This window comes from Varanus komodoensis, unplaced genomic scaffold (assembly GCF_004798865.1).
Source record: "Varanus komodoensis strain SLA01 unplaced genomic scaffold, ASM479886v1 scaffold20_3, whole genome shotgun sequence".
Lineage (NCBI taxonomy): Eukaryota > Metazoa > Chordata > Lepidosauria > Squamata > Varanidae > Varanus > Varanus komodoensis.
Genome location: NW_025335588.1, coordinates 801,964 through 823,399, shown reverse-complemented (window position 1 = coordinate 823,399; position 21,436 = coordinate 801,964). Strand labels below are relative to the sequence as shown.

The window sequence follows — 21,436 nt, the reverse complement described above, 5'->3', positions numbered from 1 at the left end:
GAGCTGCCCTCGCCGGCTCCCGCTGCCTCTGATCAGCTGGCGGCCTCGCCTGCCACCCAATCGCCGCCCCGCCGCCCCGCCCTCTGACTGGCGGTCGCGCCGGCCAATCAGCCGCCCGCCCGCCCCGCCCCGCCGTTCGGCGCCCGCTCCCCGGCTCGGCTGGCGCTGAGTGACAGGGCCGGCCGAGGGCGGGGGGCGGGGCTGGCGCAGGCAGCCGGCGTCTCAATGGAGAGGCACTTGGCTCCACCCGCCCGAATGCATGCGGCTGCTGGGAAACGTAGTCCTGGAGCCCTCCCGGCATGCCCAGCGCCACTGTGAGTTGGCATTTTCTTGGGAGTGAAACCAAGGCGGGGGGAGCCCCCCCCCACACGCAGCAGGAGATTTCCCACCCCAGTCGAGGGGGCAAAAGGAGGCGCGCACTGCTCTTGCTTGTGGTTTCGAGGACCACCGTCGAAGCAACGCGCTTCCCCAGATATGAGCAAGCGGGATGCGCCCGTCATAATCGTTTCCTGCCGTTCGTCGTAGCGCTCCTGGCGCTCAGGATTACACGCGCGATGTGGCGGGGGGCTCACAAAGCCGGGGGGCGCTTCCTGCCCCCGTGGCCCCCGGACGGTCACTTTTGCAATCGCTGCGGCTTTAAGGGTTCAAGCTCCGTGACGCAAGCAAGATTCCGAGAAGTTGCTGCAAACTGCAGGAGCCAATCGGAAGTGGATCTGGGCCTCTGCCATGCGCCAATCGCGGCCGGCCGAGGGGCGTGGCCGGGGAAACTCAGCTGAACCCGGTGACTTGGCAATCCTGGCCCGTCGGACGATGACTGCGCATATTAGTTAAAGGGCCAGGCGCCCAGTCCGGCAGTCAGCGGCGACCGTGGGAGGAAGGGGCTGAGGGGCAGGTTAGTGAGCGCACGAAGACAGCTCGCGGGGAAGGAGAAACGGGAAAGCAAGAGTGCCCCAGGACATGCGCAAAGGGCTCGGAAGGGCTTGACGCAGCAGCTTCAGAAGGCGCGGGCTTTGCAGCCCGTGAAAAGGACGTCGCGCCGCCGCGTCCTCGGGCATATCCCGTCGTCCAGAGCGCAGGAAAGCTGCGCGTGTGAACCGTCTTGCCTGATGTACACGTATTAGACCCCGCGGTATGACCGTGGGCGGCGCCTTCCAGATGGGCATTTCCCATAATTTCCAGCTGGGGAACATGGGAGTGGTAATAAAAAACCTGGCAGCTCCGAGCTTTCCGGTGCGCTTGCCCGGAAAAGTGGAAAGTGCAGTTGGAGGGGGCAGTAACAAGGCTAACGGACTAGCACGGCGGGGGCCCAAGAGCTCGTGCCTTCGCTCCTCCCGCCCCGCCCCTCACACTCCGCCGGGGAAGGGCGGGCGTCTCCGCAAGAGGGCGCGGCGGCCCTTACCGGGGCCCGAGCCCGAGCCCGAGCCCGCGCGGCCGCTGCCACGCTCGCGGCCCGGGCAAGCCGCGGCCCTCGAGGCGCGCCCGCCCGCCCGCCGGCCCAGCCAGCCTCGCACGTGCTGGCTAGAGCGCACCCGGCAGGCCGCGGCTCCTTTAAGAAAGTTTGGCCGCCCTTCGGCCCACTAACAGCTGATTGATGAGAAGCGGCAACAGGGCCCTCTAGGGGCCAATCAGTTGTCTCCACATCCCGCCCACGTGACGTCCAAACAGTCGCAGCGCCGGCGGGGAGAAGGGAGGCCACGTGAGCCGGGCCGCTGACTCTGGCTCTTAAAGGGGCAGTCCCGGCGGTGTGGCCCGGGGGCGGGATGGGAGGCCGCTGGCAATGGGGCGGCCAAGCAGTGCGATAAGAGCACGCAACTAAACGGCGAGCGGCCGTGAGGGCGGGAGGCAGAGCCCCTGGAGGCCGCGGGCCCCGGAAGGCCCCGGCCTCCCTCCCGCTCCTCCTGCTCCAAAGCACGGGCGGCCGCTGAAGGGAGGCGCGGGGAGGCAAGACGCGCCCGGGGATCGCGGGCCCTGGCCAGGCGCAAGTGACCCAGCTGCCCCGCTCAGCATCGCCGAGACGTTCCGGGCAGCGTCTCCAACGAGGTGCACTCCGGGCGCGGGGGCCCAACACGCCCACCCAGCACGCGCTGGGGCATCCTGGCAGTTACGCAGAAGCACGGAAACAGAGTGAGCCCGAGGGGCCTCCCGGGCCATCTGGTCTGACCCCGGCTGCACGCACGACATGCCTACCAGGTGCATGTCCGGCCCGTCCTCGAACACCCGCACCGATGGGGCTTCACGCACCTTCCATGGAAGCCCAGCCCATGCCCCTGCGAAGCCCTTCCTGGTGCCCAGACTGAACCGTGGTTCCCTGAGCTTTGCTCCGTTGGGACGCGTCTTGCCCAGCTGCAGCCCGACACATCTGCATGCCGCCCCGATTTGGGGCATGAGGGGCATTTCTGCACCAACTGCCACTGGCCCTGATGCTCGAGGCAGCCTGCTCCAGAACACACCTCACCCGGCCCCCGGGCACATCAGGGGCCTGCCCCCACAGCGCTTCTCAGCTGGAGCGGGTGGGAGCATGTCTGGGTGCGGGCAGTGCCAGTCACGTGGGATGCCAGCCCCTCTGCATGGCCCTCCCGGCCATCCGCTCATGCTGCCCAATCCAGGCAGGAGCACCGTTCACCACCCCGGTGAACACAAGCCACCCCCTGCAGCCCTCCTGGCCCCCCAGGAAGGCCACTCGTCGACGGGGTGGGGGGCTGGTGGCATGGCTGTGGCAATGAGGCTCCTTGGAAAGGCTTCCCGAGCGCAGGATCCAGCGCGTGCCAGGTGCTGGCCGCAGGTGCGTTTGAAGCGAGGAGCAGCCCCTCCCTGCCTCGAGGGCTACAGTTTAATGAAGTGCAGCCCGCACCGGGTGCCGGGTGACATTCAGAAAGACTGCCAGGAACCAGCCATAAAAGCTCAGCAGAAACGCAACAGGGGACGTAGTTAAAAAAGACAGACAAAAAAACAGAAGGTGAATGCCAGGCTGGCAAATTGCAACGCTGGGCAGAGGAGGGGGCAACAGAGCAGCCCCTTGTGCCCTGGCTCGCTCGCCCAGAGCAAAGCCGGCACTGTCGGGGCGTGTGGATCGCCTTCCCTGCTGCTGGAAGTTTGTTTTGCCGGAATGTGATACAGCATTCCTGCCCCGCCCCCCCCGCCCCTGTGCCGAAGGCCAGGCCGTGTGCCCCAGGAGGATGCCTTGTAACCGGACTCCTGGGAGAGGGGGGCTCGTTGGGCTGAGACCAGCAGTGACATTTGGGCACTGGAGGGGCGCTTGGAAAAGGGCAGGCTGAGGAAGTGGCCAGGCATGTGACGGAGGCCTGATTCATCGGGGCCGCCGAGGAGCGGCCAGAGTCCAGCTTCCTCGGGGCGGGCAGGCGGGCGGCCGTGGCCTGTGGACCCAGCAGGCACGCAGGCTCGGCGGCAGCCCAGTCTCGGGGGGCTTCTTGGGTTCTTGCGGGAGGCCTGGATGGTGCCCCCCGGGCTGCTCCGGCTGAGGCAGGCGCCCAGAAGCAGCGGCAGGGCCAGGGCTGCCTGTGAGCCAATGCATCTGGAATGTCAGCGATGTGCCGCCACCCTTCCGGCAGCGTGTGGGCCCGCCAAACCGCGTGAAGGTTCTCGGCCTCTGTGCGCCGGCGGGGGGGGGGGGCGCAGCAGGAGGGGATCTGCTGGGCCAGAACCAGAGTCCCCCTGGCTGGCCAGGCGGCCAGGCCGGCAGGAGGCAGCCCCCGTGGGACAGCAGCGGGGCTGGGGGGTCTTTCCCTGGAAGGAAGCTTCTTGCATCCTTCACCGGGCTCGGACCCCCTGCCTCGGGAAGAGCAGAGGAAAGCGTACGGGCCCGTGGCTCCCAGGGCAGGTGTCCCCCTGCCGGGCCGGGCCGGGCATGTACGTGGGCGCCGCTGCCCGTGTTGCAGGAGGGCCACCGTGGTCGGTGTGAGAGGGACTGGCTGCAGCTCGCACATGTGAGCCCCCTGCCTACCGACGGCGCGCCTCGGATTCCGCCTCCTTTTCCAGACATTCCTGGGTGAGTCACACACGGAGGGATGGCCTGATTTCCAGGCAGTGCTGTCTTGCCACCGGCCCGGAGCTGCCGAGCAGGCGGCTTCGGCTAGTTTGAGAGGGCTGAAATCCGCCCTGAGACACCCGTGCACGGGCACCGGGATCCCCGAGGGGGTGCTGCAGAGGCTGGAGAAACCCACGGGCCGGCGGGCAGAGCAGGAGGCTGGGCAGAGTGCAGCAGCTCCAGCCCGAGCGGAAGGAGGGCTGGCTGCCAGCCGGGGCTTCTGCCAAGAGCCTGGGCCCGGGGCCAGGCAGGCGGGGCCAAGCAGGCCTCCATCTGATGGGCGGCCTCTCCGGAGGGGTCCTGCCATCTGCGTGGGGAGCCCGACTCCCTCTCTCCGGGCTGAGCCTGGCGTCCAAAGGAAAGGGGGCCCTCCCCTCCCCGAAGAGCCACTCCCACGGCCCCTTTGGGGCTAGCCAGGCGACAGCGTGGGCTCTGGGGGTCCTGGGTGCTGGCCAAAGGCCCTCCAGGCTGCCCTGCTGCTGCCGTGGCATCCGGGACTTCCCCCGGAAGGGCACTGCCCGGCCACTTTAGGAGCCGCTGCCTCGTCAGCCAGGCTTTTCAGATTCCAGCCGGCAGCCGTGGCAGCTCTGACGTTGCTCTGACCTCAGCAGTCTGCCAGCTCTGGGGACCAGAAATAGCCGGAGCCGGGCTATCTATAGGCTGTGCCCCAGGCACTGGGCCGGGCCTTACGTAACTAACACTTGCTCCGGGGGCAAAGGCGGGGTGCCCCCCACCCCCCCCCGCCAACGGAGCGGGGCTGCAGAGAGGGCTTCTCTCCGGCAGGCCCGCCTGGCTGCCCACCACCGGGGCACCTTGCTGCTCCCGCCCCACGGGCAGGCGCTGTATCCATCCCGGGTCACCCCCATCCCTTGCCCCAGACCGCTGCCGTCTTTTCCTCCCCACGCCATCTAGTTTGGGAAGGTCCTTGGGGCGGGGGCCTTCTGCGGTGCCACGCACTGCTGACCCTGCGCAGACGTTCTGGAATAAAGGGGACCATCTCATGGGCTCTGGGCTCAACAGCTACAGGCTGCCGGTGGCAAGACAGAGCAGAAGTTTTAAAGCAAAGCATGGCTCTCTTCCAGCCGCGACGCACCCAGAGTGCCACCTGCTGGCCACACTCAGGCGCTGCAGCACCACCCTGTGACGCATGTTTGGAGCCGAATACCCAAAGTGGTTCACAGCAACACCACAACACAGTCGCAACATCCCACGAAGCTACAGAATGCACCAGGAGTGGAAGAGCAACACAAATCATGACAGGGAAATGAAGTGTCTCAAAACAGATGCCCACAGGTGGGCTTCCCTGTCTGTCACACCCGGCCCGGAGCAACTTTCTCCCTGGCCAGCCCGTCGGAGCGACCCCGATAACGCACAGCTGGACCTGGGGGGGGGGGCGTGTGGAAAACGGGGGCTGTTGAGCCATGGCGTGCATCCCATTGGCCACAGTGGCGCACACGTGACCCCAGAGCAGTCGGCCTGGGAAGGTGCTACTTGGGCTGGCCTGCTGGACTTCCCAGCATGCCCCACAATTGGCCATGGTTCCCACGTCGGGAACCCCAAACGGGACCAATGAAGGGTAGCAGCGGGCACGAGTGAGGGCAATGCCAGGCCTCCCGAGGGTGCCCCTGACCTGGGGGGTTCAGCTGGCCCCTTCGCACGGGGCCGAGGGACTGGGTCGGGGAGGCCCAGAGTCAGATCGCTCTCAGCCACTGAGCTCGCCAGCTGCTTATGGCCAATCTCCCCCCATCTGCCTTCGCTCTATAGGACTGCAGTGAGAATAAATGGGGCGGGGCACGTATGGTGCCCTGAACCCCCTGGCAGGATGTCAGGGGCAGCATATCCATCAACAGCACCCACGTAGTTGCGCAAAGCAAGGAGACCAGGGCCGTACCACCCCAGGGCACCCCGAGGGGGAGGGCGACCCACAGCATGTTTCTTCTACGGCCTGGCCCACAGCAGCCTGCGCCTAGTGGCAGCGCGTTCCCCTCCTCGGAGGGTCGCCACCCACGCACTGGGACCCCCAGGCAAGCCTTATGCAGCCCGCCGAGTATTGGACTACAATTCCCACCGCGGAGACGGCGACACGCACGGCCATAACCGAGAATGGTGCAATTCCGACCGGAGCCGGCAGGGGGCGGCGCAACCTCACGGCCTATTTGGGTTTCGGGGCTTCGCCTCTGTTTGCGCAGGCATGTTTTGGGGCCCGGGGGTGACATGCCATTTGCTTTATTCCTCGATTTCATAACACATTTCCACGACGAACAGAACCGGCTCGGCAAACAGAAGACTTCCGCCCCAGTCCGACCGGGGCCTTTGCGGCGCGATCGCAATAAGCTCCCAAGCCGCTTTCGCGCCGGCCGCCGCGCTTCCCGAGCTCCCGTCCCACGCAAGGATCCCTTTGGCGCGGACCGGGGCAGAGACCCGCTCGCGCGCTTGCCTCCTCCTGCCTTGACAGCCGCCGGGAAGGGCCGCCCGGCTGCCCGTGTGCCTAAACTCACTTCAAGCTGTAGCATCGGGAGTCCGGGAACCGAGCGGGCTCCGCTCGCGCCGCCCTCGCCCCTTGCCGCTTCGGGGGCCGCACTTTAGCCCCCGGCCGCTGCTACCGGATCCGAAGGTTTTGCCTTTGGCATCTCGCCCGTAGCTAAACGAGAGGCTGGGGTCGGGGAAGCGATCTCGCGCGCGCCTGCCCCCTGCTCTGCCTGGCACAGTCCTCTGGCACCGCAGGCCGCCCCGCCTCATTCTGCTGCGCGAGTCAGGCGGCGAGGAGGAAGCAAAGCCCCTGAGCCCGTGCAGAGTCCGCCCGCCTCGCCCGCCCGGGGAGCAGGCCCCCGCCTCCTCCGCGGCCACGTGGAGTTGTGTCTCTCCGCGGAAGCGGCACCACGTGACCCGCGCGTCAGCTGACCCAACATGGCTGGGGGGAGGCGAGCGCGAGCGGCCGCGGAAGGAGCCTCCGCCCGCCCCGTGTGAGCGGCAGCTGCGCCCCCCGCGCCCAGGTGAGGGCCGCGTGCGCGCGCGTGTGCGCGAGCGAGCGCGAGTGCGCGTGGCCGGCTGGGCGCCCGCCGCGTCGCCGGCACCGCTGCGCCCTCCTCCTCGCAGCCCCCCGTGGCAGGGAGTGCCTCTGAGCGTGTGCAGAGCACTTGGCTGTGGCGATGGGGGGCCTCATGCCGCCCTGGGGCGCGGCGGGGCGCGAGAGCCCGCCGCGTGGCCCTCGCAAGGCGGAAGAGGCGGCGGCGCCGCCGGGGGGACCTTCCGCGTGGAGCCCCCGGGCGCTGGCAGAGGCCCCGCCGCGGGGCATCGCGGCCCCGCCTGGACTTGCCCCGGGGCTCATCCCCGCTGCTGCCTCCCCGTGCCAGACTGCCCTCCGGGGCGCGTGATGCCCGGAAGCTGGGGCGCTTGAGCACGTGCAGAGTGGCGAGCCCGGCCGGTGGGACCGCTCCTGCTCCGGCGCGGCGCCCCCCGCCCCCCTGCCGGCAGGAGTAGGGGCGTTTTGCGCCCGCTGCGCGTCACCGGAACGCCGGCGCCTGGGGAGGCTCACGCCGTGCCCTTGGCGGGCCCTGCGCTGAGCGGCTCTTGCGCGGTGCCCTCCGTGCGAGCGGCCAGGCGCGGGAGGCCCCTTCCCCTCCGCGACTCCTGGAGCCCGCGGGGACACGGGAGAGAGCCCTCCTTCGCGGGGCTGGAAGCGACCTCGTGTGTCTGGAGAGCGACCCGGTGCCTCTCGCCGCACTCAGACGTGCTGGTGCAGGCCAGGGAGACCCGGCTGCACAGGAGGGCCAGTGCGTTGCAAGCGGAGCGCTCCCGGGATGCCCTGCAGCTTCTCCGGGGACCCGCCTGACGTTCTGGAGAGCCCCAACTGCCCCGAGACCAGTGGATGGACCCTGCAGAGATATCCTCTTCTCTGCCCGAAACACCGGAGGCTGTGGCCACTGGGCCTGGGGGGCGGTGGGGACCCTGGGGACGGGCAGCATGGCGGCTGCGTGGCAGCGGGCCTGCTGTGTGGCGGCCCGGCCCGGATCTCCTCTGCGGGATGCCAGGCCTCAGTGCCGGCACGTTTTGCGCTCTGGATAAAGACTTCCCCTTTTGGCTTGCCGTCCCCCAGCCTTTGAATCGGCCAGGAATGCGGTTGTCTGTATTCTGCTGCGATTGTTGCATCCTTTAGCACTTTGGTGCACAGAAGGTGCCGAGAAATACGGCTCCTCAGAATGAGCAGCCATCCTGATGCCTCCGGCTCTGGGGGACGTCTGGACCTCTGCCCTAATCTTGCTCCCAATCCGTGTCTTCCGCAGGGAGAGGGTGCGGCGGCCACGATGGAGCCTCTCTTGAAGCAGGTGGAGAAGGACCTGGGCATCGACCCGAGCCAGCTGGCTCCTGCCGCGGGGTCCTCACACATCATCGCCCTGGTGCCGGCCAAGTGGCTCGCGAGCCTGAAGGAGCGGGGCGCGCTGCCCGGCCTCTGCCCGCGCCCCGAGGGCATGAGTGAGCTGGAAGTGCGCACCTGCCTCCAGCACTCGGTGCAGAAGCTGCCCGCCGGCTGGACCCGGGTGGAAGTCCACGGCCTGAGGAAGGCGCGGCTGCGCTACCGGGTGGCTGTGAGCGCTGCCGCGCAGAGCGAGGCCCGGGACGGCCCGGACACGCTGCACGGCTTCATGCACAGCGTGGCCTCCCAGAACTACCGCAACCTGTGGAAGCAGGCGCACCGCCGGCACGGGCGCCCCTACTGCCACGCGCAGGCCCCGCCCACCGCCCCCGCCCTGGAGGTGCTCTGCAGCGCCCTCCAGCGGCTCTTCGGCGGCCCCCTCATCCCCGTGGGGCGGGGCGCCCCCTGCGCCTCCCCGGCCAGAGAGGGAGGCTCCTCCGGCCAGGGCCGCGCGAGCTGCCCGAGCGTCCTGCAGGCCGACGCGCTGCTGGACGCGCCCGAGCTGCTCTACGTGATCTTCCCCTACATGCAGTTCTGCCTCCACGACATCGTCACCTTCAGCCCCGCCAAGCTGACCAACAGCCACGCCAAGCTGCTGTTCATCCTCTTCCAGGTCCTGCAGGCCATGCAGGCGTCCCACCGAGCGGGGCTGGCGTGCGGCGCCCTCTCGCTGCACGACGTCGCGGTGGACGAGAAGCTCTGCGCCCGGCTCCGGCTCCGCCTGCAGGACTACGAGCAGGCGCCTCCGGAGGAGGGGCAGGCAGGCGCAGGGGCCCCGGCGGCCCCCGGCGAGGCTGGCCCGGCCCCCGCGGCCGTGGCAGGCGGTCCGGGGAGCGTGCGGCCCCCGGCGGGCCTCGGGGACCTCGTCCTGGACTGGGTGCACGGCCGCCTCAGCAACTTCGACTATCTCATGCACCTGAACCGCCTGGCGGGCCGCAGGGTCGGGGACCCCAACTATCACCCCGTGCTGCCCTGGGTGACGGACTTCACCACCCGGAACGGCCGGTTCCGGGACCTGCGCAAGTCCAAGTTCCGCCTCAACAAGGGGGACAAGCAGCTCGACTTCACCTACGAGATGACGAAGCAGGCCTTCGTGGCCGGGGGCGGGCTGGGCGGGGAGCAGCCCCACGTGCCCCACCACATCTCGGACGTCCTCTCGGACATCACCTACTACGTGTACACGGCCCGGCGCACCCCCAAGGCCGTGCTCCGCTCCCACGTCCGGTCGCAGTGGGAGCCCAACGAGTACCCCGCCAGCATGGAGCGCATGCAGGGCTGGACCCCGGACGAGTGCATCCCCGAGTTCTACTCGGACCCCACCGTCTTCAAGTCCACCCACCCGGACATGCCGGACCTGGAGGTGCCGCCCTGGCACGGCTCCTGCGAGGAGTTCGTGGCGGCCCACCGGGCCCTGCTGGAGAGCCGGGAGGTGTCCCAGGACCTGCACCACTGGATCGACCTCACCTTTGGCTACAAGCTGGCGGGCAAGGAGGCCATCAGGGAGAAGAACGTGTGCCTGCACCTGGTGGACAGCCACACCCACCTCACCAGCTACGGGGTGGTGCAGCTCTTCGACCAGCCCCACCCCAGGCGCCTGGCGGGGACGGCGTTCCTCCCCGCGGAGGCGCCCCCCCTGGCCAAGCCCCTGATCCCGGCTGTCCGGGAGACGCGAGCCCTGGACCGCTCCAAGGGGCAGCTGGCTGACGGGGCTGGCGGCGTGGTGCTGGAGGCGCTGCCCTGCGAAAGCGCTTGGGCCGCTGGGAGGTTCGGCGCGGAAGAGGAGGTGGAGCAGGGGGCTGAAGCCCTGGAGTCCATTCCCGCCACGGGCCGAGGCGTGGAGCTGCCCAGCCCCGCTGCGCCACCGCCTGGGATCCCCGTCGAGGGCAAGCATCTCATGCGGAGGAGCAAGGCCCCGGCCGGCGTGGCCCTTGCAGACGGCCTGGAGTCAAAGATCCTGGTCCCCGAGGGCTGCAACCTGCTGCAGGCCCTGGAGGAGCTGGAGAAGCTGGACGCGTTCTTGCTGAAGGGCTTGCAGGGCTCGGTGCGCAGCCCGGAGCAGCCCCAGCCCAGGAGGCCCGTGGCCCCTTCGGACCTCTTCCAGCGGGACATGCAGGCCCTGGGCGTCCTGGTGGCCGAGATCATCTTTGCAGCCAAGCTGCGCACCTTGAATCCGGGAGCGACCCTCCAGGAGCGCTTCCAGGCCACGCGCCGGCTCTGCCGGTCTCACCCCAAAGAGGTCCCGGCTCCGCTGCAGCACCTCCTGGAAACGCTGCTGCAGCTGCGGGTCTCCGACTCCCAGCTCCTGAGAGGCGATGCGATGGACGTGGGCCAGCAGCTGCCGCTCTTTGACCATGAGCCCGTCTGGCAAGGGCTGCCGCCACCCTGCCCTTCCCAGCTGCTGAGCCCGTTCAGTGCGGTGCTGCCCTTCCCGGCGTATTTCCCGTCTTTGCACAAGTTCATCTTCACCTACCTCTCCGGCAAGGCTGAGGACCCTGCGGGCCGAGGCCGGGAGCTGGTCTTCCAGCTGTGGCAGCAGCTGGAGGGCGTGCTGAGCGACATCACCCCCGAGGGCCTGGAAATCCTGCTGCCCTTCATCCTGGCCCTGCTGTCGGAGGAGAGGACGGCTGTCCACGCGGCCTGGTATCTCTTCGAGCCCATCGCCAAGGCCCTGGGCCCCAAGAACACCAACAAGTACCTGCTGAAGCTCCTGATCGGGGCGTACGAGACCCCCCGCTGCCTGCACGGCCGCTTCTACCTCTACGCAGACTGCTTCGTGGCTCAGCTGATGGTCCGCCTGGGGCTGCAGCCGTTCCTCTCCAACCTGCTGCCCCACATCCTCCAGATCCTGGTCGGGGTGGAGGGCTCGGCCCCCGAAGAGAACAAGGCGCTGCTGCTCCTGGGCGCGGCGGAGGACGACGAGAGCGGCGGGAGCAGCCCCGGGGCGTGCTCCTTTGGAGAAGAGATCAAGGCCGACGCCGAACGGAGCTCGGCGGCCCTGGAGCTGCTGGACTACCTGTCTGGGGTCAGCTTGCACGACCAGGCCTACCTGCCGGACGGCGAGGAGTTCCAGAACAGCCTCTACATGGCCGAGGCCCTGCAGGAGCCGGAGGAGGCCCTGGGCCAGCTGAGCGACAAGAGCAGCGCGAGCGAGGTCTCCGTGGGCGAGGACCAGAAGGACAAGGCCAGCTTGAAGTCCCTGGACAGCAGCCAAGAGCTGAAATACAGCGAGGAGGAGGAGGAGGAGGAGGAGGAGGAGGAGGCCAATCAGAGTGGAGAGGAGGAACACGATGATGGCACCACCTTGGGCACGGAGGAGATGACCCTGTCGGTGGCTGTCAGCATGGAAGACGGCCTGGCTGACGAAGACGGGGAGCCCGAGGCGGGCCGGGCCGGGCCCGACGTGTCTGACCATGAGGGAGACGGGGAGCAGACCATCCTGCTGGGTGAGTCCCACAGCACCTATGGGGGGAGGCTTGTCTCTGGGGCTAGAACACCCAGCTTCCCACACCAGCCCCGACATTGGGATTCTAAACAGTCATTCAACATAATTTGCAGAGGCTCTTACGAGCCCAGTTAAAGGCTGCAGTCTTTGGCGCCTTTACCTGGGGAGCAAAGCGGCAAGACTTCCAATCCCGCACGTCTCCGAAGGGGCGGCGGATCTGGCTCTCGCTCACCCGGGCGCAGATTCAGATGTGCCTTACCTTTATTAGGCCCACTCACAAAGCCATGCAAGCTTTCCAGATCTCCAGATCTCTTCCTCAGCCGACAGAAAGATCTGGAGATCTTGCAAGCTTGTATATTTTGAGGGCCCTTGGGGTTGGTCTGCTAAAGGTATTACACGATACTGATTCGGGGCCTTTTCTTATGGGCCGCACGGCGGTCTTGTCCCCGTATGGTGCATTTCCAGGGCGAGTTTTAGTGATACGATCCAGACATTCCCTCTGCACTGGATGTGGATTCCAGCCAGGGAGTGGCCCGTGGAGCCTCCAGCCCCAGGAAGCCGCCTGGGGAAGGGAGTGGGGGGCGCAGTGCCTGCCGCCAGGACGCTGTACAGGGGGTGGGAAGAGGGACTTGGCCTGGCCCGCGGTGGGCCTGCCCCGGGGGGAACGGAGCAGGGTGGACTCCGCAGTGCGGGGCTGGGAGAGGCTGCATCTCCCTGGGGTGCGGCCAGGGTGCTGGCTTATCTCGGTGCCTCTGCTCTCCAGACACGGCCTGCAAGATGGTGCGGTGGCTGTCGGCCAAGCTGGGCCCCACCACCACCTCCCGCTACGTCGCCAGGAACCTTCTCCGGCTGCTGACTTCCTGCTACATTGGTAATGCCCGACTCTTTGGGGAGACGGGGTGGGAGAGGGCAGGGGACTGGGGTGGGCGTGTGGGCCAGGCCTCCTGAGGGGCCCGGAGGCAAGAAAAGCCAGCGAGGCCCCCCACCGCCCCAGGGCTCAACCTTGCTGCTTCTCTGGCAGGTCCCAGCAGGCAGCAGTTGGTGGCCGGCGCGGAAGAGACCAGTCCTCTGACCTCTGCGGCCATTTACCAGAAGCGACTGGTGCTGGGCGACGTGGTGTCCGAACCGGTGCTGGCCTGCCTCATCCATGTGGCACACCTGTATGGGGAGCCAGTCCTGACCTACCTGTACTTGCCCTACGTCAGCTACCTGGTCAGTGTCCCAGCACCCCTGAGCCGGCGAGGCCCGGCGAGCGGGGAGGAGGGCCCTCTCTCAGCTCTTCCTAGGGTAGCTCACGCCTCCAACTACTCAGCCCCTTGCCGTGCCCCCACTGCAGCATAGTTCTCAAACTCACTCCCCCAAGTTTCTAGGCCTCATGGCTGCCAGGAGATAGACAAAGGCCTGGCCAAGTCCCAGGAGCCAAAATGGGGGCTTCCTACAGCTACCGGAGCAGAGGGAGCAAGACGGTGTGAGCTACGATCACAGGACTTGGCCTCTGTTGGCACATGATGCGCGTCGTTCTTGGAAAGCGGAGTGTGCCTGCCTGTTCTCCAGGGCTCCACCTCTCCGGAAAGGGCCTCCTCAGGAGCTGGCCCGCCAGGCCACAAGGGCAGTCCTCCTCCTGCCCCCGTGTCGGACCAGCTGGTTCCCCACTCCTGTCCCCGTCGTCCAAATCCCAGCTGGTCGAGGGCCCCATGCCCCCAGTGGCCAGGGAAACCCGCTGGCACTCCTGTGGGAGGGCAGAGGGAGGAGGCAGAGGCCGGTCGGCCGGGGGCTTCCACCCCGTGCCTGCATTTCCCGGCTGCAGGAAGGGCCTTCGGCTTGTCACGCGATGTCAGCTGAACGGGGAGTTTCATTTCCTCCAGTGGACGCTTCCTCTCAAGAGAGAGAGAGGCTGACTCAATGTTCCTCCCAAGGCTTCTCGGAGGACTGCCTCCCTCCTGCTCTGGGCACAATCCCAGCAGACGAAGCCTCTTCACCGGCCCCCACGCCTCTGTATGGAGAAGCATTTATGCTCCTCTGGTTCAGCCTTATTGATGCTGATGGACGGCCAGCTCTCGGGGTTTCAGGCGGGGGGCGTCCTCAGCCCCACCTGGAGATGCGACCAGGGCTTGAATAAGCACTTCTCGCAGCGCGAGGATGCCGACACCGAGACACGTGTCGTCTCTCCCCATTGCTTTAGGTGGCTCCCAGCAGCGGGCCGGCTGCCGGCCGGCTCAACAGCCGCGAGGAGGCTGGCCTGCTGGCTGCAGTGACGCTCACGCAGCAGATCGCCATCTATCTCTCCGACACCACTCTGATGGACATCCTCCCCAAGATCAGCCAGGAGGTCTTGCTGCCCGTTCTGGGGTTCCTCACTTCTCCCTCCATCAGGTGAATTTGGGGGGGGTGCGGGATCCCATGGCAGCCTGCCTTGGGGCTTGGTCACGAGTGGGGCAGGCAGGTGGGTGACCCTGGTGTCTCCCTCCAGCTTCCCCAGCGGGGTCCAGGCCCGGGTCGTCTTGTGCCTCAAGACCATCAGCCTCATGGCACTGGTGTGCTTGCGGATCGGCTCTGAGATGGCGCAGCAGCACCTCAGCAACACCCTCAGGATGTTCTTTGAGACGTTTTCGTTGTCGCCGCCGGAGCAGGTGAGCGGCAGAAGCGAAGATTGGGGGGGGGGGGGGCTTCTTTGCTTCATGTAACTGGGCGCCTGAAGGGCGGGGGGCTCAGATCCATGCCGGATCACTGGGTTGGATGGAGAAGGACGGTCTCTGGCTCCCACGTGGCATCTGGCCGATCCAAGGCACTTGCTTTGGGTAAAGACGTTTTGTTCCTTTGCTGGGCCAAAGGCAGCCGAGCGATCCTGGGGCCTCTCTGTGGGCTGTTATGGAGAATGGTGGCGGCGGCGGCGGCGGCCGTGCGGGCTGGGGAGAGATCAGCAGCCAGCTGCGAGCGTGCAAGTGGCGTCAGGCCCTCGTTCTTGTAAGAGACAGACCGAAGGAGCATTTTGGAGGTTGAGCTGGGCCAGAAACGCCTCTTCAGAAATGCCCTGTGCACAACGGTTGTGCGGAGGTGGATTCACGCAGAGTCCTCACCTGGAGTCCTGTGTCCTGTTCTGGGCACCCAAGTTTTCAAAAGGTGCAGAAATGTTGGAAAGGTACTGAGGAGGGCAACAAGGTGGATTCAGGGACTGGAGGCAAAGCCCTGCGAAGAAAGATTGAGAGGACTGGGCCTGTTCGGCCTCAAGAAGGGGAGAGATGATAGCACTAAGCAAGTACCTCAAAGGCGGAAGAAGGCCAAGCTCTCCTCTTGTTCATTCTGGAATGCAATTCGCAGAATAACTGACTTAAGTTTAAAAAAAACAGATTTAAACTGAACACCAGGAAGAATTTGCTCACTGTCAGAGCAATACGATAATGGAACCTATCAGCTGGCGGGGTTGTGGCCCTTCCTTACTCTAGACATTCAGAAACCATCTGGACAGCTCTCTAAAGGGGATGGTGCAGTTTAGTGTCCTGCAACAGCTGCGGGTTGCCACGACGGCCTCCTGACCGTTTCCAGCGCTCCCATGCTGCGACTGCGAGCGTAGCAGAGGGTTCTAGGCGACTGACTCCCTCCCTCCTTCCCTTCCTCCCTCCTTTGCTGCTCATCCAGGGCACAATGCCGGAGCCGCCTGCCCTCCAGACAAAGTCGCTGCCTCCAGACCCCTCTGCTCTTCTGGAACTGCAGAAGGTTTTCACTCCAGAGATGGCTTACATCACCTTCGTCCCCTTCTCCTGCTTGCTAGGTATGATATGGCTGCCTCCATTCTGCCCACTTCCAGTCCCTTCTCTTCCCTGACCTTGCCTGATGAATTAGTTTCTGGTCTCTGCCAGAATAGGGAAGCTCCACAAATCCCTTTAGCTAACATGTCAGCCTCCAGGGAGGCTCCACTAACACTTAGGATGCCTGTTGGTTTTCCCAAGCCCTGCAGCTTGCTCCGGGTTAAGCCACTTTTACCTTTGCTACTTGTTTTTCTGCCACTCAGACAGAGAGACAGAGAGAGACAGAGAGAGACAGAGAGACAGAGAGAGAGAGAGAGAGAGAGAGAGAGAGAGAGAGAGATTAATTGGCTTTTATTCTGGTAAGCCTCCTTGAGAACAGGATGGCAGGACAGCATATCGGTGCCTTAAATAGATAGATTTTTCCTCCTCCTTGGATTCATCTAATCCCCTTTAAAGGCCAGCTAAGCTTGTGGCACTTGTCATCGCGTGTAGCAATGAGCCCCATAAATTATGATGTCTGCGGTGAAGAATTCATTTTGGCCTCTCCTGACTCCTGCTCATCCGCTTCTCTGGGTGACCTCGAGTGCGAACATTTTGTGGGGGGACACGTCCCTTGGCCCGTGCTCTTCCCATCACACCTGCCTTCAGGAATTTGCCATGATATTTCTCTCCCAGGTTGTCTCTTTAAGCTCACAAGCCCCCGCACGTCTCGCCTTTCTGGTGCCCGGACCCTGCCTGGGCAGGGAAAGCCACGGGCCTCGGCTGGGGACAGCCTGTTCCTCCAACAGCCGCCCCTTCCCTTCTCTTCCCTGCAGGTGACGTCATCCATAGCATCATCCCGAATCATGCCTTGGTGGGGCGGCTGGCGAACCTCCACCTGGACAGCATGAACAACCGGGGCCTGGCCTCATACAGCCAGGGGGCAGCTGGGCCCGGCCCAGCCGTGTCTGAGCAGGATGCCCCAGGCACAGCGGCTGCCGTCGGCCCGGGCGAGGACACCCCCTCGGGCACCTTTGGGAGCGTGCTGGTGGGCAACCGCATCCAGGTTCCCGCGGAAGCCCGGCAGGAGGCATCGTGCGGCCCCAGCAGCTCCTGCCCCACCGCAAGCAGCCCGGGGGAGAACCCGCTGAGGCAGGAGCTGCGGCGGAGCGCCCACCTGCTCTGCGGCAACTGGCTGGCCTACTGGCAGTACGAGATCGGGGTGAGCCAGCACGACCCCCGCTTCCACTTCCACCAGATCAAGCTGCAGAGCTTTGTGGGCCACACGGGGGCCATCAAGTGCGTGGCCCCCCTGAGCGGGGAGGACTTCTTCATCAGTGGAAGCAAGGACAAGACCGTCCGCCTCTGGCCCCTCTACAACCGGGGCGACGGCACCCACGAGACGGAGCCACGTCTGACCTACACCCAGCACAAGAGGTCTGTCTTCTACGTCGGCACTCTGGAAGGCCCCCAGCACGTGGTCAGCGCGGACGGAGCAGTCCACCTCTGGGACCCCTTCACAGGTAAGGCTGCAGAAGGGGGGAGCGAGAGGAGAAGGCTGCCCCCTCCCACAGAGGAGCCACGAGGGGCCCCCCGTTCTGCGGCAGAGGCTTTTGAGAACGCTCCCTTGCCGTGCGTGACTGCACAGGGAGCTCTGATGGGGTCCGGAGTGCGGCTGTCTCAGCTCCCAAAGGAGGTCCGAGGAAGTTCGTTCCGTGGCCACCTCGGAGCAAGGCAGCGCAGCACTGGACCCGGCCCGACCTGGCCTCCAACTCTGAGAGCCAGGCAGCTGCTGCGAGTGCATGTGCTAGGCGAGGTGGCGGGGGGGCGGCCAGGAACGTGGCCATGGAGCTCCCTGGGAGACTTTGGGCCGGTTGCAGACTCTGCCCATCCTGCCTCACAGAGTTCTTGTTGTGAGGATAAAATGGAGCTAGACGAGCCGCCCAGGGCTCCTAACGAGAGGGAAAGGGCTGGATATAAATGCAGCAGCAGCAGCAGCAACCTGCTCTGCACGGTTCCACTGAGCTGCTGTGATTAACAGCCGACGGCAGCCTCGGCCTCTGCTTCCCGCTGGCTGCGCCGGCATCCTCCAGACACTGCAGTCCCACCCCACCAGACACAGCCAGCAGCTCCCTCGCCCTCGCCTTCCGCTGGAGCCCGAGGCGAGCCCACAGCTCTCCCATCGGCTCTGCTCTCCCCTTGCAGGCCAGCCCGTCCGCACATTCGAGGCGCTGGACTGCAAAGTGCCCATCACAGCCGTGAGCACCATGCCAGCCCCGCACGGAAGCATCTGCATGGCCAGTGCCGACTCGGTGCTGCGCTTCATCGACCATCGCAAGCCGGGGCTGCAGGTACCGTACCGGGCGGCTCCTGCCTCAGCGTTGCCACCTGGCTCGCCTGCGACGGGTGGGGGGGGTGTCATGCTGCGCTTTGGCACTTGTGGCGCCGGGCGCGCACACGGGGGTCGCGGTTCAGCTCCCGACATCTTCAGGCAGGGCGAGGCGAGATGCCTGCCTGCAACCGCGGGGAGCCGTCGCTGCCAGTCAGTGCCAGATGGACCATGCCTCTGACTCCGTAAACGTAAGAATACAGGGCACTACCGTATATGAAGCGCCACGAAGACTGGAGCCCTGCTTTCTCTTTAGAGGACGGGCTTAAGCTTGGCATGCATAAAGTCCTGTTTGCTCTCCGGTTCTACGCAGGAGAACTCCTACCTGACGCTGCCAGTCGGTGCAATCAGTACCAAGTTAAACGGACCATGGTTCTGGCTCGGCATAAGGCAGTGTCTTATTTAGATCCCTTTGCTCAGAACCGTGTCACTACAGAGCTAGTCGGAGCAGAGGCCCGGCCCCGGCCCTTCAGCCTCCCGGGATGTCCCAACCATGCCCGTTTTGCATCTGCAGCATGAATTCCGGCTGGCCAGTGGGCCAAATGCCGGCCTCATCCGTTGCCTGGCTGTCAGTCCGAGTGGGCGAAGCGTGGTGGCCGGCTTCTCCTCTGGATTCATGGTCCTGCTGGATACCAGGACGGGCCTGGTCCTGAGGGGGTGGCCCGCACACGAAGGAGACATCCTACAAATCAAGGTAAGGCGCTTGTCGGGATGTCTGTGCCACCTCATCTCGCAGGCTTGTCCAGCAAATTGATCTTTAGCCGGATTTAAATGGTGGCAGAACGATTTAGATGCCTGCATCCTCCCAGAGTAGCACAGGCAAAGCTGCCTGCCAGAGCCACCAGAGTTCCCTTCTTGGTTCTTCAGTAAGAACAGGCGTTGGGGCGCCTGAAGCCTCCTTTGAAACCGATCAGGTTGATGCTGGGCCTTCAAAGCGTTTCCAGCCCCTTTTGCTAGGACTGGAGGACTCTGGATGTGTTGGACTCAGACTCCCAAAGGCCACGCTCGCTGAGAAGGACGAGTCTTGCCATTCAACGTATCTAGAGGGCACGGGTCAGAGGCGGCTAATTTACAAGCTAAAACCTGACACGGAAGAATGATGTTGCCGCGGCCGGTCTGTGTGCACACGTGGCTGGTGCAGCCTGGATAGCACTCGGTGAGCTGGGAAACCTGGGAGGACAAAATGTCACCCCCACGCCCCCCAAGCAGCTTGCGTGTAACAAGTGCCCAGAAGGTTGGTTTTATGGTGGTGGAGAGAAGCTTTGCAACCTGCAAGCAGGATCTTGCCTGATCTGAGGAGGTGATCCGGTCACCAACTGGCCGGTACGGCATGGGTGGGTTTGGGGATTTGGCGTGCAGCCCCCGCTTTCCTGGCAAGGTTTGCTCTGTAAGCCAGGCAGAAGGGCAAAGGTCGATGTACTGGCTGGACAGGATGTGTGTACAGCACTCTTCTCCGCATCTGGCGCTGGCAGGCTGCATGCGGAGCCTCGTCCTAATAAGTAACCCGTGCCCTTTTGGTCTGCCCCCGGAAGCGGTGACGGGCTGCTCCGGTCCATCGCCAGCCCCACCGCAGGGCGCTTAGCAGTCCTGCTGCTGACAGGAAGGCCCTGGCCAGAGCTCAGGGCCCAGCTGTCAGCATCTCCTGCCACAGCTCCGGGTTGCCAGCTTGGAAAGAGCCTGGCCCTGGGCGAGGTCCCTGCCTCCTGTGCCGCTGAGGCAGCGAGAGGCCCGCGTGCGGTGGGGCCGTGCCACTTTTCCCGGGAAATGCCGAGGGCGGCCGAAAAGGCGGCATTCGATAATGACGCACGGTGCCTGAATGCACCATGCAGCGGCCCTGGGCTAGCTGTGGCTTCACGTCAGTTAGCACATGCCCTGTGAACTTGTCTTTCGGCTCGGAGCATGACCCGGATGATGGAGAAGAGCCTGAGGCAAGCGCTAAGTGCCTTTCCCCCACCACTTTATAGGCTCACCCATTCACAAAGGCGGTCTGGAGGCAGCGTCTGGGCTCCGGCACCCCTCCAGAAGGTGGTGCGCTGGTTGGTGTTGGGCCTCAGAGCCCAGGAGAGCCGGGGGCTCGTCGCCACCAGGCCAGAAGCACCTGGCTGACTGTGCGCCAGCCCCTCGCTGACAGCTTGACCTGCGTCAGAGGTCTTCATGAGCCACCCCGGCTCCTCACATGAAGCAAAAAGCTGGCGTGTGGTTGTGCTGCTGCTTAGCCGCTGCTCCCCCGCCTTGGCTCCTGAGGGGGCCACTGGTGGGGCGACCGTTTGGGACGGGACGGGAAAGCACTGGGCTCCCCTGCCGCTTTCTTCTCCCCACAGGCCACAGAAGGCAACGTGCTCATCAGCTCCTCCTCCGACCACTCGCTGGCCATTTGGAAGGAGCTGGAGCAGAAGCCGCTGCAGACATACAAGTCGGCCTCCGAGCCGATCCACGCCTTTGACCTCTACGGCCACGAGGTGGTGGCCGGCACCGTGGGCAACAAGATCAGCGTCTATGCCCTGCAGGAGCCGCTGACCCCCAGCGTCACCAAGCTGAGCTCGGAGAACTTCCGGGGGACCCTCACCAGCCTGGCCGTCCTTCCGACCAAGTGCCACCTGCTGCTAGGCTCAGACAACAGCACCATCCGGCTCTTGGCATAGCCGTGCCCTTCAGACTCCGTGCGCTTGCTTCCAGGGCCGTGGCTGAGCTGGTGGCCACTGGCCCCCTTCCGAGGAACGGGGGAACGGGTATGGCCGGGGAAGGGGGAGAAGCCACCTTCCTGGCTCCCCCACTCTGCACAGGCTGCTGGGCAGTCATAGTCCTGAACCGCTACTGACACCTTATGTGCCTGACTTTCTTTGGGAAGTGGAGTGCTTCCCAAAGACTTCTCTTGGGGAGGGGGCTCCCTCTTCCCCACCACATGGCATTCCTGTTCTCTCCTGTCTCTCCCACCCCACACCCTGGCTGGTGGAGAACAATCCCTTGGGTGCTGCCTCCGTCTCCCGCTGAAGGTCTGTCTTCGCCTCTTCCTCTCCTGACCATCGCAACTCATGGCACCCTCTCCTTGCGGCCCATGGCGGCCGAGTCCTCGGTCCAGGAAATGGAGAGGGCCTCGCTCACAGTCAAAATGTCCCTCCCCAGGACATCCATTTTCTGCCAGAGTTCCAGCCAGGTCCACTTTGTTACTGGTTAAGACAGTCTTCAGTTCTGGCCAGCTCTTAAGTCCCACCCCGGATGGGGGGTGGGGGTGGGGGTTGCATAGGCTGTGGGCAGATTTCTGCCTTCGGCTCGCCCAAGGAGTCTGGGGGCACTACACCTCTGTAAGCACTTCACTTTCTTTCCCTGAGGTTGAGGACAAGGGGCAAGCCCTCCCTCCCGATTAGCTAATTGCAATAGACAGTATATCTATCTCCTAATAAATGCTCTGGAGCTCATGAAA

At 65.1% G+C, this 21,436-nt stretch overlaps 1 protein-coding gene across 1 annotated transcript; it reads left to right on the top strand.

Annotated features, from left to right (window-relative positions):
* Nucleotides 1-6,910: 6,910 nt before the first annotated feature.
* Nucleotides 6,911-21,431, top strand: WDR81 (WD repeat domain 81). The gene is made up of 11 exons (XM_044430557.1): nt 6,911-7,038; nt 8,329-11,902; nt 12,665-12,772; nt 12,923-13,113; nt 14,084-14,274; nt 14,372-14,531; nt 15,538-15,670; nt 16,463-17,149; nt 17,832-17,977; nt 18,530-18,709; nt 20,337-21,431. Exons 2-11 carry the CDS (start codon nt 8,350-8,352, stop codon nt 20,655-20,657), a joined length of 5,670 nt encoding a protein of 1,889 aa, XP_044286492.1. The 5' UTR covers nt 6,911-7,038; nt 8,329-8,349; the 3' UTR covers nt 20,658-21,431.
* The last annotated feature ends 5 nt before the right edge of the window (nt 21,432-21,436 follow it).

Excerpts from the sequence above, each read along its gene's own strand:
- WDR81 (XM_044430557.1), top strand. The coding sequence starts at position 8,350 with ATGGAGCCTCTCTTGAAGCAGGTGGAGAAGGACCTGGGCATCGACCCG. Across the intron at positions 11,903-12,664 it reads GGAGCAGACCATCCTGCTGG|ACACGGCCTGCAAGATGGTG; the intron begins GTGAGTCCCACA and ends TCTGCTCTCCAG. Across the intron at positions 17,150-17,831 it reads CCTCTGGGACCCCTTCACAG|GCCAGCCCGTCCGCACATTC; the intron begins GTAAGGCTGCAG and ends CTCCCCTTGCAG.